This window comes from Solanum pennellii, chromosome 10 (assembly GCF_001406875.1).
Source record: "Solanum pennellii chromosome 10, SPENNV200".
Classification (NCBI taxonomy): Eukaryota; Viridiplantae; Streptophyta; class Magnoliopsida; order Solanales; family Solanaceae; genus Solanum; species Solanum pennellii.
This window is the reverse complement of record NC_028646.1, coordinates 77,754,938-77,771,985: the sequence shown is the minus strand read 5'-3', so window position 1 is coordinate 77,771,985 and position 17,048 is coordinate 77,754,938. Positions and strand designations below refer to the sequence as shown.

The following is a 17,048-nucleotide window of genomic DNA, read 5'->3' as shown; positions in this document are numbered from 1 at the left end:
GTGGGGGGGTTAAAGAAATGATACAAATTATGTAGTGTCTCATTTGCTTGCTGTCCAAAATGATTATAAGATTTAAATAAAGCTCTTAGGAATTTTTATATGGAACCATGTCATCGTCTTCTCAACTATCTGGGCTATAGCGGAGAGAGAACCAAAAGAATAATAAAAGGAAATGGCGTTGCCTGATTGTTTGAGGCCTAAACCAACAAAGCTAAAAACAGGAAATTAGGAAAAGATACTGAAAAAGACAAGCTTGCACTGAGATATTTGCACAGTTCCAATGAGTCAGTATTTTCTTATTTCTTTTTAATTCTTTTTTCCAAAGATTCAGTCATGAGTGACACTAAATTTAATCCGGAAGCTGCCTGCTTGGCTATTTTATTAGGAGAAATGAAACTAGAGTTGGGTAATATTTGGAGATAATTTGTGAACAAAGTTTGGGCATCGCTTGGAGATAATGCTACCATACAGAATCGTTTGTCCTTCTGATTCAGTCATATGGTAAAATTCAACCGAGATCAAGTGATGAGGTTTCAGTTCATGAAGAAAGCGAAATATCGGATGCAATTTATCAGGCCAATGAATGACCATCAAGTAGATAGCTCCAAATGAGTCTTTAGTTGTATGGTAATAGTGAATCATTTTCTGAAGTTTAATGATATTTCAACTCGTGAAGATAGCTGAATAATGAATGAGAATTGTCCGGTACAATAAATTCAAACAGATGTTCCCCTACGAGACTGTACTTTTAAGTGTATACACACACTAACACAAGAATGTAAGTTATTTCAACCCTGTATGCTGAATGATAAGGAATTCAAGAAGTATTTCTAACCTGTCCTCAGCATAGTAGACACGTTTATTTGATGGCTTATTATCAAGCGAGTGCAGCATGGCAGTTAACTTCTCAATTTTCTGCATACAATGACAGTTATTGACAAGCAGGAAGCAGAAGAAACTTCTCAATTCTAGGGGTCAACAAAGAGAAAGAAAAGGAAAGTAATTACAATGTGAACCAAATAAGCAACAGTAAACCTTTTTCTCACTCTGAACTTTCTGTAAAATATAGCCTATATCCTGAGTCTTCATTAACATGAGTTCCTCTGGAGTGTATTTATTTGCTTGGCTCCTGGAAATAAGGAACAGTGCCCCACAAGTCGGGTCAATCATGACTGATGAACAAATCAGCTAAACCAAAAGATAGTATATTTGTATCTTACTCCAATTTATGCACTCCATCAACAGTTTTTGTTTTAACCATCTTGAAGTAGAACTCATCTGGATTTCGAAATGCTGCTTTTTCCTTGAGTTTCTGTAAGGCAAATAACAAATATCACTCTCATATCCAATCATCTAAAATGTAAATGATCATTCAGGGCAAAGATAATGGTCCCACCAAATAAAAAACCACAAGACTATGTAGGAATTCCTTCAAAAGGACTACTAACAGAACACAATCAAGGGTTCTGATCTTTTTTTAAGAAACGAAAAATCAGCCAACTACAGCCTTCGAAACTGGGGATGATTGACCCACCCCTCAACCCTACTCCACTTAAATAATCAAATTAATCTTTGAACATGTGACCAAAGAACAAGTTCCTCAACCTTTGCCAATTGAGCTAATCCAGGGGGCTCAAGGGTTTTGATTTTTTAATACAAATGAACTGTAATTGTGGGCTGACTTTCTTTTCCTTCTTCTAATCCTTCATTCTATTTTCTAGTGGAAAGGAGTTGGGCCTTGCTGCAAATATTGCACAACCCTAAACTTATTCATGTCTCAGCCATATATCAAGCTTTAGCAACAACAACATTCCCAGCATAATCTCCCTTGCATGGCCTGGGGAGGTAGGATGTACGCAAAATTTACCCAGTAGATAGGCTTATTACGATAAGACAGTCGCTCAAAAGAAGGGTACTAGAATCAGGCTAGACAAGATAACAACGATGACATATAACATCCAAAATAATAATAATGAAGAATAGGATACTCTGCGGATACTAGTTAAGAATACTAAAAAAAGAGAGATATGAGACTAGCTCTGTGCCTCTTCCTCATAAAAGTATTCCGGCGCACGACTGCCTACTAACCTTCTACAGTTCTACCCTAATCCACCACCTCCAAACGTTCCTATATATGAAGGTATCAAGCTATAGAATACTTCAAATGCCACTAATTTCATACCTAAACCTTCGTATCTAGGATCATGTCAGCTAACATATTTCCCTTCTAACTTCAAAACCATTCAATTCCTTGTAGAATAAAACAAAAAAACAAAAACTCTACCTGCAAAGTCTGCTCCTTTTTGTGGAATGCTGTCGCCCGTACCACATAATCTTTGTGTTTCTCAAGCAACCCGAATTTTTTCCTTGCTTGTCTGATAAAATATTTGTAACAATTATTAAAACCAAATCAACTCAAAGAAATCAGTATAATAAGTGAAATCAATTACAGAATCACTTACGGCTGAGCTCGCTCCTTATGAGCTCGTCTAGGAATTGCATTCTTGAACGACGACATTTTAGAATTGATTAATTCACTGAAGCAACAACAACAAAAATTCTTCAAAAAATTTCACCTTTTTTTCTCCCAGGCAGCAAAAAGCAAATCTACAGGACGAGGAGGAGGAAGAAGAAGGGTTTTGGCACAATTTGCTGGGGTTTTAGGATTTGGGCTTTTTATTTGACCCGCTATTAAGATGGAGGTGGGCTTTAGAATTTGTCCATTCCGCACAAGTTTATATTTTCGTAGCATAATATAACTCAAGCTCTATCGCTTAAATCCTATGGAGTTTATGTCGATAGAGATAAAAATTCATTTAGAATCCACCGGCCACAAATAATGTTGTAAAAAGAATAATTTAGTTCATACATAACTTATATTGATAGAGATAAAACTTCAGTTTCAACACTCATAAGTTATGTCGTAAAAGACATAACTTAATTACTACAAAACTTATGTTTTTCTAATACTTATAAGTTATGTCTTGATCCTTGATAAGGGTGCTTTGATCCCCAAATTTTCATTAAAAATGAGCCATATGACTTGCTTTTGGGCTATGGGCTATGGGTATAGTATTATCTATCTCCTCCCTAAATTTGAACTCGTGACGAAAATTTTTATAATATAAGATAAAAGGTTTTCTAACTAAAATAATTTTATATTAAGAGGAACTTAAATTTGAGAACTCTAATTAATAATAACAAAATACTACTTGTTCCATCGATCCTCGTCGATTCATTCTCTATTTAGTTTGGAGTGATAAGTTGAAGAAAACTCCCATAGGGCCACATCTTTTGTGTCTCTTTTTGTCCAATAATGTATATATTGATATACCAAGTACTTACCAAGAAGTTTCATGGAAGATGAAACTTGAAATTTTGTGTATTTCAATCTTGTATCAGAATCTACGATCTAATAAAGATAAGAGATAAATTTATTTACGTAGATGCGCTTAAAGGGCTCTTAAGATTTATTTCTACATTGGCTTGACTAAAATGCTTGTCTTGTGATAGTTATACCTATTTGTTAAACATTATAACAAATACATTAAATTTATCCTTTCTAAAAAGTATATCATATTTAATTAGTATTTTATAAAATCATATATTACGAAACTTCAATAGTTTGAACACGTGTTTTACTAGTCACATATTTAATAATTCTTATCGTTGCCCCAAAACTCTTGTTAGTTGTTATTCAACCAAACTTTTCCATAACTCCATTACGGGATATATACATACTCGTTTACTACTATTTTAAGTGGATGTAATTATTTTTAATTGTAAGATCTCTTACTATTAAAGTTTTACTTCACAATATCAAAGAATCAATTTTTTTAATGAATATTCAGATGAAACATCTTACTCCCACTTTAATTACGCTATAACCTACTTACGTGTGGAATAGGTTGGGGCGATATACCTAAATTATATGAAAAAAAATAAATACAAATGAAAAGCTATCTTTTTAGTTGCCATTTGCATTGAGAAATTTCGAGGAAGTTTAATTTAAGAATAGAACACAAAATGGAAAAAAAATTCCACATTACTTTATTATCGTTTTTAGAGAAAAAAGACATTGGTTGGTTAGATGTCAATTTATAACTACAATTAATTATTTTATTTGAATTTTCTATTGGCTGTATGAACTGAGAAAATAGTATTATGGCACACGACAATTTTAAATACTTTTTACGTCTTTTTTCACGTCCAATGAAAGAAAAATTAATAAATACAAAGTATTAGTATTCATTAAGTTTTTTCTTTTTGAATCAGCACTCACATTATAGTTTGAATAAATTTAAATTCGAAAGGATAAATTCTATATTAGACGTAAAAAATTTCTTAACAAAAGCAACTCCCTCCCATATTGATATAATTAAAAATAATTATTCTCTATATTTCAATTTATGTAGCAAATCATGAATCCATAAATAGAAGCTTTATATTCATTTGAAAAAATACATAAAAAGTGTTATAAATTACAACAATAACGACTTAAATTATTTTAAAACATAATCAAACTACAATTAAAAAAAAATTGATCAACTCTCAAAAATTTCAATTTTTTTACTTAAATAAGATGAAAAAAACACGAGTAATTATTATCTTGAATTTCGCGGTAATCATTTTCTTTTTATTGCTAAAACAACACCTATTTGATTATTTCAAAACGAATCATTTTAATATCTTGTACGATTGAAATATTTTTAATTATTTCATCGATTTAATTTTTCATTTATATTTTGAATCTTATGATAATAAATACTGAATCCAAAATAATGAAAACACTACACTGAAATTAATCAGAATCTGAGTCCATAAATTTGTTATACACAATATTGGCATGATCATTCTTCTAATTACTCCAAGTTATTAAATAATCACATCATTTTTTTCCCCAAAAATAAAATAAAAAGACTTATTTTTTTTCAGGAATCACAAGCAAAAATTTTGATCAAACGATTATCTCTGCTGTTCCATCATAAGACTAAAGTCCTCAAAGCATACGAATCCATCTCCATTTTTATCAACACCTCTTATCATACGCCGGCACTCCTCTAACGTGCACCGCCCATCTCCGATCGTTCTAAACACGTTAAACAGCTCCTCCGCCGTGATCTTCCCGTCGTGATTAGCGTCAAAAAACTCAAACGTATCTCTCATCTCGGAATCACACGACGGCGGTCCGAACGCCGAGCTTATAGCTCCGAATTCCTGTAAACTAATACATCCATCTCCGTTCACATCTACTTCATTAAGCAATTGAACTAGTTCTTCCTCGGTTGGAGGATCCGATCCAACTCGAGTCAAAATCGCGGAGAGTTCCTCCTTATTTATTTTCCCGTCGCCGTCTCCGTCGATCATTTGAAAGGCTTGTACGAGTTCGTAGTAAACTTCGGCGGAGATTTCAGACGGCCATTGAGTAGTAGTACTGGGTAATACACTTGTCGGAGTGGTTACGGACCCGGAAGAGGAGGAGGAGGTGGTTACGGACCCGAATGAGGTATTTTCGGATCTGGAAATGGATCGTTTTTTTTTGGATTTGAAGAGCTTTTTGGGGAGATTGGTAATGAGTTTCATGGTGATGAATTTGGAGCGTAAAAAGGAAGAGAAACGGAGAATGGTGAAGAAGGCGAGAGGAAGGAGAGGAGATTAAATGGGAGAAGGAAGTAGCAAGCCATAGTGAGCTTCCAGGAAATTTCCTAGAGTGAATGAATGATGACAGAAAATAAGGCTCCATTTATTTGGTTCTTATACTTCACCCTTACTCGATATTCGATACTCGTATTAAAATCTAATTAAAATATGAATTTATGATAAATAATTCTAGTAGTTAAATAAAAGGCTTCAGAATTCTGAGATTTTAGGTTCATAACATTGATGAACAGAGTTATCTGATATATATTGTTGATAAGAAGTAACAAATATCACATGACAAGACGTCTTGTTATTTGATAATAAAAAAAAGATTCTAAAGGAGGCAATTTTTGTATTGAGTAAAATTTCAATCAAAGTTTTTGATTAATTAAGAATGAATAGGTGTTTACCAATCTCCATTATGTATACTTCCTTTGTTTCTATTTAGTTGTTCACTTTAGAAATAATATACATATTAATATAGCAATAAGTAGCATAGTAAAGTTACAATTTTATCTTTATTAATTATGATTTCAAAAAAAAATGAATTATAACTTGAAAATTTTTAAATGAAGATATAATAAAATTTTCTTTTTTTGTCCTTTCTTGATTTAGTCAAAATTGACAAGTAAATAGAGACGGAGGAAATAGTTTGGTGTGATTATTTTGCTTGGTCTATTCAGTTTACGTTTGCTTTTTTTCTTTCTATTTTCATCTTTTATCTTGATATGTGTAGAAAAATTTTATATTATAGATAAATGTTACTTAATAAAGGTAATTTGAAATGTCTAAATAAAGAATAAAAAAATATTTATCATATTTCGTCATAATTTTTGTGGATATTTTTTCTATCGTTTATTTTAATTATATGTTGGCTTTTTATTTTATTTTAGGAGAAAAGTCAAATTTTGTTGGTGTATAATCTATTTTCCATCAAAGAAACTCAAATGTGAATTGAATGAGTACTCTAATGTGTACATGGTTCAAAAAAAAGTCTAAATTTAGCACTAATTTTTTCTGAAGATAGAGTTTTGGGGTTAACTCGTATTCGAGGGATTGTAATCATTTGTATTGATCATCATAGATATAAAAGACATTATCATTTGATGTCATTTTCACCTTTCTTTGATTTATAAAATAGCAATTTGTTGGAATTTCAAAATTCATTTGTGATAATGACGAAAAAAATCTAAATTTAATCCTCAATTCTTGATTATGGTGTATATTATTGTGTTTTCTTAAGAAATTTAATCTTCTCACTCTATCCGTGGTTTTAGATTAATTTTTTTTAAGATAAAACGAATTAACCTGTTAAAGAGTAGCAGTACCTCAAACTTAAATAACTTCAGCGAACGTAAAAACAGTAACAAGAGCACACACAGACTCAATCGGTCGAATTTTGTTTTTGAGAGAAAATATATGCAGAGTGAAAATTTTCAGTGTTTGAAAAAACGAAAAAGACTTTTTGAGAGAAAATATATGCAGAGTGAAAATTTTCAGTGTTTGAAAAAACGAAAAAGACCTCCTTTTTATAGTCATTTTCAGCAGTAAACGTATAAATTTCGTTGTACCAAAATTAATTATGTTATTTAACTAACATTCTAAATTAATTTATAAGAGAAAAGCAATCGTGCGAGCGACTGCGTGAGGGACACCTCCTCCTTAACCCTTAAAACAAAAGAAGTGTTTTCTATTATATCGACAACAATTTCCTTTCTTCTACCAATATGGGAGAAATGACTTTTTTTTTTCTCCAAAATTGATTCCTTCACTTTTCCATTTTTCTCTTCTCTTCTCTTTTCCCATTCATATTTTGCTAAAATCCGACATTATCTTCAAATTAAAATTTCATTAAAAGTTAAAGTGCAAATTCTAGTTTCGTGTCTCTGATGTTGATGAGATAATGCAGTTATCTACATCTTTTAAATATAAATTTCAAATTTGAATTTTGGAAATTAATTAAAACTTTTTTGATATAATCTATTTTATCCTCTAGTACGCGGTGGAGCCAGAACTTTGATTAAAAGGTATCAAAATACAAAAAAGTAAAATCGCTTAGAAATCAAAGAATGTCAATATGTAATCTATATTCATTACTAAAAAATATTTTTACTCTAATTACACAGTTTAATTTTTCCCTCTCAACTATATATGGCTCTACCACTGCTCTAGTACGTCTATTTGATGCAAATATTCATGGTTAATAATCTTGACACACCATATAATTAAATCAGAAAAAATAAAAAGAGTTGTTATAACTTTTGATCAACCTATATTGTGAGTTACATGAAATAAACACAATATATACCTAATATATTCTGGATTCGAAAAAAAAAATATTTGTACATGAAAACTGATCTTATAAAATACAATTTTCATAAAAAAATTCTTCTATGTACATTGCACCAACTTCTTGATCTCTACATTATAGTCATAATTAGGGACCCTTATAATTAAGATAATCAAAAAATCACAATTATTTTATATCTAGATTAAGTGTTCACTAACCCCTTTTTGAGTTTATTCACTAAATTTTTATTATTTAATTTTCGAAAAGAAGAGTGCATGTGAATGATTAAATTAAAAAAAAAATAGTCCAAGTTTTGCCATCACATGCAACTTCATTTATTTATTTTTTTCCTTTGTTAGCTTTTAGCCAACAGATATAATTGGCACACAGAAAAAGGCTTTAGATCACTGTTAACAGCATGTCAAAATTTTGGCACTATATATTAACAAGATATAAAAAGACTGCATTTTTTCTAAAAAAATAATAATAATGTGGTCCTAAATTGAACTTGAAAAATATAAATTCAGCAGAATTAAAAAAATATATATATTTCTACCTTTTTCTAGCTTCCATAATATTATTTCATTTTAAAAAAAAAAGCAGTACAATGAACGGAGACACAAAGGGGAGCCTCAAAATAATTATTTATATTTGAATTATTAAGTATATGATCTATATAACACTTTTAGTGGTATAATTTTTTTTAAAATTTATATGAACGTGAGATATTTTGTGTACTAAAATTATACGCTTAATAAACGTGGACCATTGTGATTTGCAATTAAGAAAATTACTTAATTTGTTAAGAAGTGAATGTTTTCTGGCAGCAAATAAGGATAATACTTTTTTTATGTGGATGATTGGATTTTTGCAGTTTTATTTTATCGAAAATTCCGTAACTAAAGTTTATAATTAACTAATTTATTAAAATAGAAAACTGTGCTTTGACTAGATGTGTCAATTTTGACTCACAAATGTGTAACACACCCAAACTTAGGTTACGTAGAGACTCAATTAATGAAATCCGTCAATTTGTCGTCTCTGAGGAGAGGTCGAGATCATCCTATCATATTTTTTGAATTTTAGGATTTTTTTGATAAAATATTCATACAATACATATAATTTACTTGTTGAAATATTTCTTTAGTTCTGTTAAAATAAAACTATCTGAGGTATTGCTTAAGAATATAACACAAAATCTGATATGATTAATAACAAAAACGAATAATAATGAAACCGCGTAAAACAAATATTGCAAATTAATAAGTCATACTGAAAATGATCATAGTTTAAAAGTACTAAAAATTATGCTAAAATATGTTAAATAAGTATTAATTACATGAAAAATATTAAAGGAAATTAAAATGAGATTATGTATTTTATTTATCTAAATCGATGTAAAATTAAAGAACAAATATTCAATATTATTGTCATTCTTAGTGTTGAATTGATTTCCTTTTTGTATTAGTATTTAATTTGATTCTGATTTAAGTTTTATTGTAATTACCAACATCTATGAAGTGTAATATTATTCGACCATTCAGAATTCTAAGTTTCAAATTTGAAATAATATATTAAAAGATAAAAATTACTAAAAAGTATAAGAAATATTTAAAAAATTATGTCAAAGTAAATATTTTTATGTATCAAATAAAATTTTAAAATTATATATATAACGACGAGTTGATTTGGTCTCGGGTTGTTTTTTTTAGTTAAATCCAAACCAGCCCAAATATTGTTGTTTTTTTCAATATCAAATCAAATCATTAGTCGAGTTTTTTTCCGATTTGACTTGATTTATGATTTGATTCACTTTTCAATTCGATTTTGTACACCTCTATTTCTAGCTTAATGGTAAACTTTTTATTTAACGATTAAGGAATAATTGCTACTAACTTCGATTCATATTATTTATTTTTTAATAAAAATTCTGACTACGGTATGAACGATTTTACATCATTATTGTAGCTTACAATAGTATTCTTTGTTAAAATTTCAATCAAAATTTCATGGGTATCTAGAAGGCCAAATGCCCCACAAGAACCCATGTTGATTAATTAAGTACTATATATTATGTTTATAAGACATTAGTAAGAAAATTATTCAATTTTTATGTGGAGATTCCTATTTTGTGTGCTGAGGATGTTGGATTTTCCTCTATTAATTATTAGACCATAATTTTTTGCCTTGGCTTTTGTTGAAATTCAACTTTCTTGAAATTGCTTGTTAATTAGCTAGTCCATTTTGGTTGCACTAAGTATTGAAAATTTCATTTTCTTTTACAATAAACTTTCTATTTTCTTACTTTTGGTACAAAAGATGTATCTAATTTGTTACTAAGTCAAGAATTGTAAATCTATATTCAAAGATTGATTCAAAATTTTTAATCGATTACACATAGATCAAAATTTAAAAGTCACGTACCAAAATCATTTCTAATATCTTTTCTTAAACGAGGAAATGAGTGAACATAACCCTTTATAATGTAAATGGAAGAAAGTAACTAATTTTAATATATAATATTTCCTAACTTTTGGCATTTCTTAGAACTCTAATGTGTGCAATCATCTTTATTTAACATATAGTTACTATGATTCGTTGACTATTATACATGTAATAAGTTGTACTTTAATATTGCTCGAACTTTTCAAAATATTATTATACCTATCTTGAATCTTCTGAAAATGCATTACTTTTGAAAATTTTCCGGCTACGATTTAAAGTGTAGTCACAAACACTTTGAATGGTAGACAATAAGTACATGCAATTACTTCCAACAACAGCACTAGCCACACAACTTTTCCAATGAGAAAGTATATGCATAAACATCACAATAAGTGGACTATAATAGCTTTAAATACATTGTCTAGTTTTAACATCCACAAACATATATGTCAACATAATACCTAAAAAGACAACCACAAATCCAACTACATTATTCCCCCCAAAAAAAATTGTCAAAGCATATGTAGCCTTTGACAGCAGAGATGGGCACTACCATTAGTCAATAATATTCTGTGTGTTGACTTCGAAAGAACTTTTTACGATATCAGGTTAAGTTGATCTACAACGACAGATATGAGACTTGATATGATAACCTGATAAAAAATAGAGTAATAACCGGTTAAACTGCACTGATAGTATAAGGATACAACATGTCATATCTTATATGATTTGATTTTCTGTTACTTCATTTAGTACTGCATTTTCTGTTTCTCCATCTTCTGATGCTGAACTTATATCCATATCCTTGTCAGGATTTTCGAGTTGCACGCATTCGGCCACTGGATCATGAAAGCAACTGTTGTTTTCTGAATCAAGACTCCTGTTTGATGGAGTTAAGTCTCCTCTCCTTACTACATTGAATACAATCCCATTGTTAGTCCTTTCAGTCTGTAGTAAATCACCCTCAGCGACGATGATTCTGATGTCTCTTTGATCAAATTCTGTATCTGATCTCCTATCAGGTGTTGTGACTCGTGGACTCGGAGAAAGAGGCTCCCTGACTACAACATTGTTGAGGTCAATACTCAGTCCTCTGCTCGATCGTTGTGAAGGATGCATTTCCAAGTTTTGTACATAGTCGATAAACTTATCAGCTGATGTTGTCCTCATCAATGGACCACCTGATCTTGTCCAAGAATTATTATCCGCGCTTTCAGACTCACTGTCACTACCATGATGATCAAGTGCAGTATTCTTGTTATTAGCACGCCAGTTTCGACCAGCATTGTGATGATGAAGAGAGGAAGAAGCATCCGCGTGAAATTCTTCTTCGAGGGAGCCTGTTGAGTTCTCACGCGCAATGCAGTTCCAAGAAGGAATACGTCTAGAAGCATTGAGTTTGACTGTGCTGCTTGACATACCTTGTGAAGAAGCAGCTGCTCTCTCCGCGCTCCTTTTTAGTCTACTCATATGGTTGAGTATTGCTACACACTCATCAAGAGCAAGCTCAATTCCACAATTTGCCTTAATGGCTGATAGTTTCTCCCAAGTGCATCTCCTCCCTTGATTTGCTGCTTTTTGAACCTCCAAAGTAGAGGGATTCTGTATGATCTTCAAGTACTGAATCATAAACAAACATTTGGACAAATAGTCAGTTATGAAGCCAAATTATAAACATGATGTTTATCAGGTCTCATTCAGTCGCGTATAACCACCCTCTGTCGGAAAATTATATAGAAAATGATACTCTGCATAAACAGGTCAAAAATTACTACTTGGCGAAACTCCTGGCTTTGCCGCTAGAATCTCATGGACATACCTGAGCAAGAGTGGCTGGCATTACAACGGTGACATCGCCTTCCCAATCTTGAGCAAATAGCTTGGCTAATCCCCTTAAGGGAAAACCAAGTTCTAGTACCTGATTGCATCTGTGTTTCACTTCCATCTCAGTAAGATGAGCAAGCTGCATAAACCAAAAACTTATCATTACATTTTTCCACGTGAATTCTCCGTCTTCTAAAGACACAAACATAATCTCAGGAGTATCAAGAACCAAAATCATACCTTGGCAGCAAAGTTGCCTCCATAAGCTCTTACAAACTCTTTGATCCTGAGTAAAGGAGCAATATGTGGATTCGCCTGGCTCACGATAAAGTGGTTTACATTGAAGAGTTCTTTCAGCTGCATCATAGGTAGATCGACCTCCAAGCTACCATCTCTCCATCGACGAGCAGATGAACCAGAAGCTGCAGCCTGATCAGGTTCCAAATGAAATGGTGGATGATAAGGAACAAGATTTCCACTTCTATCCTTTGCCATCAGTTCTTGAGCTTCAAACAGACCAGGAAAGGCGCAAGAAGCAGTCACAGCGCTCCATATAACAACATGAGGTGAAGTCAAGTAGTTTAAACATCTAGGAGGTTCATGTTTTCTAGGGGAGCAAACAGTAATCCCTAGAACTCGACCAGTCATGTCGTAAGCTTCTTGGAAAGTAAGATTATTCGTGAGATGGCGTAGCATCACCTGCAACTGCCTAATCTCATGTACAGCTCCTTGTCTCATGATCCTCCTGAAAACAGTAAGAATTCCACCCATCTGTTCAAACGGTTGCAATACATGCCAAGAATCCTCAAAAAAACTCTGCAGCTCAGGCCAAGACCGAGTTGCAACTACAGAACACATAATCGATCCAACACTCGAACCAGCAATTATCCTTGGCATAAGCTTGTGCTCAACCAATGTCTTAACCACACCAACATGAAAAGCTCCCAAAGACGCGCCCCCGCTTAAAAGCAATGCTGTCCTACCAAAAGCATGTCTTGTTTCATGCATAAAAGCAAGCTTCTCCTCCAACAAAATCTCATCTGAATCAGAATCACATACCATTATCAACTGAGTTGAAACCTCATCAATGTACTCCTTAATAAGTTTAGGCACATGAAGCCTACCCTTATGAAGCTGTGGATTACACATATTACCAAGATTTCTCACAAGATCAGCCCTCATAAAGAACATAATGTCTCTTAAAGATCCTTCATTACGACGATGTTGAAGTTCTTGAAGTTTATTTACAACTAACTCTTCATCATAAAACTCTGCCTCATTCATTTTAGGTGTGTCTTTCTCCAACATTTTCGCAGCATGAGCCCATTCCTCATAAGTTAATGCAGATTTCATCATATTCCTCCAAAATTTCCTCTTATAAACCATATCAGCCCTGATTTTAACATTCGTATATCGCCTCAACAAGAAGGCTAGAAGTGTTACTAACACTAGTATCCCTTGTGGATTACGCGGGTGAAACCATTTGATCAAAGGTGTCAAGTAGTATGACAGACAATTCTTGATCTTGTACAAGTAATATATCATGAAATGAAAAATGTTATGCCTCAACTGCGATATTGATTTGCAAAACAAGACTCGAAAGGCTATTGTTCGACCTACAATTGAAGAAGGTCCTATGGAGAAGAACTCAACTCTAGCCTCATTACTTATATCCATAACTTAATGATTGTAAACAACTACTAAGATTATGAAAATGAAGAAAACTATTCACAAAATTTAGGCAAAATCATATGGAATCAAGAACTAAAACACTCAAACATGTGCTATTAGAGTTCAAATATCTCAAAAAGAGATAAAAAAGATTGAGAATTTCACTTCAAGATTCAATTTTGATCATACCACCAAATCAATATCCAAAAGGGGCCTAGGAAACAACATGATTTCAAACACTTCCCATGGTTACTGAGTTCATACTTCAATGTAAAAAGATTAAGAATTTCACTTCAAGATTCAATTTTGATCATACCAACCAAATCAATATCCAAAAGGGTCCTAGAAACAACAGGGAAAAATGACAAAAATGAAATAAAACAAATTGACAGTGCATGAATGGCATGTTGTATGGGTTTATTTAACAAATAATTGAGATTGGGAATGGTAAGACAGTCCATATGGGACTATATGTGTCAGCTATTGGAAATATGGATAGACACACTATTGTTGGAACTTGAAATCATTTTTTATACTACTAATACTATTCAACAATGAGCTAAAGTTTGGTGCAGTAGTCATCATTCTTTATCTATAGATTTTGAGTTTAAGTTTGAGTTTTTCGGATATGAAATATCTCTATTTGTTTTAATACTAGTCTTTTCAGTATAAATACAAAAATAATAAATCAGTACAAGTTTTGAGTTCAAATTCTACAGATATGGAATGTTTTTGTTAGCTCTAATATTACTCTTTTCAACGCAAATCCAAATATAGCTAGATCAGTGTCATTATCGAGATTCAACATTTTCCAAAGTTTGTTACATATTTAGCAAAAGGACAATATTATTATTATTTGTTTTTTCTTCTTTTAGCCATGTTAATATGTTGACATATAGATAAGTATAAGTTTTCATTAATGCTAGCATCTTTTTCATTGGCTACTGTTTATTGCTTGCAAGTAATTCACATAGAAGAACAAGTGTATGAAAGATGTATAAATTATTTGGAAAATTTTTATCGAGGCACGCCGTGTCATAGTTGTATAAGGGATTATTTTAGTAGATTTAATTCATTTTGTAAATTCACATCTTATAATTTTTTCATATTTCTTTTCACTCATCTACCCTACCTTTTATTTAACCCCCTCTATATATGTATAGTATATAAAGTTTAAATATATTTCTTACATAATAAAAATAATAATATCCTAAATTAATAATTTATTATCTTTTTTGTGCATTATTTCTCCAATCTTCAACAGAAAAATAGCAATGTCCTAAAATTAGTAATTTATTTTCTTTATTGTTTTGATAATTCATAATATTCATTTGTTAAAAAACAAATAGAGATAATATATTAATATTAATTTAGATTTTAAGTTAAATAGTTATGTATTTAATTAAAAAAAAGTTAAATTAAGATTTGTGCTCTTAACCTCATACAAATCAATTAAATTTTTTTATGACAAAAGTAAATAGTTGTTTAAAATTATTTGTAAATTAACAAAATCAAAGTATAATTAATTATTTTTTTCATTTTACTCTCGCTATTATATAATTTAATATTTTTTGTTCTTGAATTCAAGCTATAATTTTTTTTTTATTATATTAACATGATAAGAATTGCATTAATAATATTTTAGGTTGAATTGCAACTTAGTGAGAAGGTTATATTTTTTAACAAACACTGTAAGTTGCAATTCTCATCGTGTTAATATAAAAAAAATATTTTAAAAATATCAATTAAATTTTACATAGCTTGAATTTCAAGAATAGACATATACCATATAAATTGAGAGAGTATGTATATACGTAGGAGTTTATGGATGATTTTCGATTTTGGATTACATGAAAATAGAAACAAAACTTATGTAATTATTTGTGAAGATTGTGGATGATTTTCAGTTATATTTTCTTAGAGAATACTGAATACACTTAAGTGTTTACGAAATTAGAAAATTATGAAAGTATTGAGAGGAAAAGAAAATTGATTTTATACTTTTTTTTTGTATTAGTTATTTTACCTTTTCAAATGTTCTTTAAAAACTATTATAAAAGTGATAATTTACTAAATTACTCTTTAAGATATTTATGTTTTTACAACTTTACAAATTACTTTCAAAAAGAGTAATTGCTAGGATAAAGAAATTAAAAAATGATAATTTTGATTTTGTTAATCAATAAATAATTATTTTTAGCAATGTAGATAACTAATATAGGATAGAAACATAATACCAAATGTTAGAAGTATATGATGAATTAGGCTAGATTTTATAGTTTTAAAATTATTTAAAGATAAGGAAAATAGCAAATTTTGAAATAATGGTTAAAACAAAATGAGAAGTGGAAATATTAAAATAATGGGAAAAATTTACTAAGTAAGAGAGAGAAGGAACTTTGACTCATTTTTTCTGAAAATGGAATTCATTTATTCACTTATCAAATTATGAAAGAAGACGCTACAATTTTTGTATGCCACCTCATACTTATATCTCAAACACCATAAAATTTTTCCATTATTTGGGATAAGTATAATTTTAGTTGCAACTTGCAACCAATCATATGACAATTCTAAAAAAAGTGTCATATTGATATATATCGAGAGAATACATTATTATTTTCCTATGTAATTTTAGACAATTCCATCTCATAAACGGAGGGTTTTAAGTTTTTTTTTATGATCAATCACCTAAAAAATTAAAATCGTATGTAACTTGTCTTAAATATAAAATTTACATTACATAATAAAGTTTGCATATTACATCTTGTGTTTCATAATAAATGTAACTAAAACATTCTAATTTTTTTACTACATCAAAATTTAATTATTATTTATTGTATATAAGCCACTATAACAGTAATATCATCAATTTTTCGATTATTTGGGACAAGTATAATTTTTAGTTGCAACTTGCAATCAATCATATGACAATTCTTGAAAAAAGTGTTACATTGATATATATCGAGAGAATACGTTATTGTTTTCTTATATAATTTTAGACGATTCCATCTCATAAACGGAGGGTTTTAAGGTTTTTTTTTATGATTAATCACCTAAAAAAATTAAATTTTACAAAATCATTGTCTTAAATATAACATTCACATCACATAATAAAGTTTGCATATTACATCTTGTGTTTCATAATAAATGTAACTAAAACAAATTTAATTACTAT

General features: G+C 30.4%; 3 protein-coding genes and 1 long non-coding RNA gene across 4 annotated transcripts in view; 1 reads left to right on the top strand and 3 right to left on the bottom strand.

Moving 5' to 3' along the window:
* Positions 1-2,812, bottom strand: part of LOC107031970 (probable U3 small nucleolar RNA-associated protein 11) — a 5,115-nt gene extending 2,303 nt beyond the window's left edge. The window contains exons 1-5 of the mRNA XM_015233501.2: positions 2,463-2,812; positions 2,285-2,375; positions 1,221-1,312; positions 1,036-1,129; positions 836-915 (exon numbers count right to left, since the gene is read on the bottom strand). Coding sequence (XP_015088987.1) covers positions 836-915; positions 1,036-1,129; positions 1,221-1,312; positions 2,285-2,375; positions 2,463-2,518 — 413 coding nt within the window. The 5' untranslated portion in view covers positions 2,519-2,812. The remainder of the gene's footprint in view (positions 1-835; positions 916-1,035; positions 1,130-1,220; positions 1,313-2,284; positions 2,376-2,462) is intronic.
* Positions 2,813-4,779: 1,967 nt separating this feature from the next.
* LOC107032035 (probable calcium-binding protein CML36) lies at positions 4,780-5,699 on the bottom strand. Its single transcript, XM_027912620.1, is given in 2 exon segments — positions 4,780-5,612; positions 5,615-5,699. Coding segments are annotated over 2 exon segments (717 nt in total). The 5' UTR covers positions 5,685-5,699; the 3' UTR covers positions 4,780-4,965.
* Positions 5,700-10,653: 4,954 nt separating this feature from the next.
* On the top strand, positions 10,654-11,496 carry LOC107032517. The gene is made up of 3 exons (XR_001458376.2): positions 10,654-10,983; positions 11,188-11,267; positions 11,398-11,496. It is a non-coding gene; the product is annotated as an uncharacterized LOC107032517 (long non-coding RNA).
* Positions 11,040-13,876, bottom strand: LOC107032516 (triacylglycerol lipase SDP1-like). Its single transcript, XM_015234120.2, has 3 exons — positions 12,440-13,876; positions 12,195-12,338; positions 11,040-11,995 (listed from the first exon to the last, which is right to left on the bottom strand). The coding sequence occupies exons 1-3, from the start codon at positions 13,874-13,876 to the stop codon at positions 11,096-11,098; spliced, it is 2,481 nt and encodes an 826-aa protein (XP_015089606.1). The 3' UTR covers positions 11,040-11,095.
* Positions 13,877-17,048: the final 3,172 nt, after the last annotated feature.

What these genes read in the sequence shown, in the direction of transcription:
- LOC107032516 (XM_015234120.2), bottom strand. Translation starts at nt 13,876, where the DNA reads ATGGATATAAGTAATGAGGCTAGAGTTGAGTTCTTCTCCATAGGACCT. An exon ending in GAGGCAACTTTGCTGCCAAG is followed by an intron (nt 12,339 to 12,439) that starts GTATGATTTTGG and finishes TGGTTTATGCAG; the next exon opens with CTTGCTCATCTTACTGAGAT. An exon ending in TGCCAGCCACTCTTGCTCAG is followed by an intron (nt 11,996 to 12,194) that starts GTATGTCCATGA and finishes TTTATGATTCAG; the next exon opens with TACTTGAAGATCATACAGAA.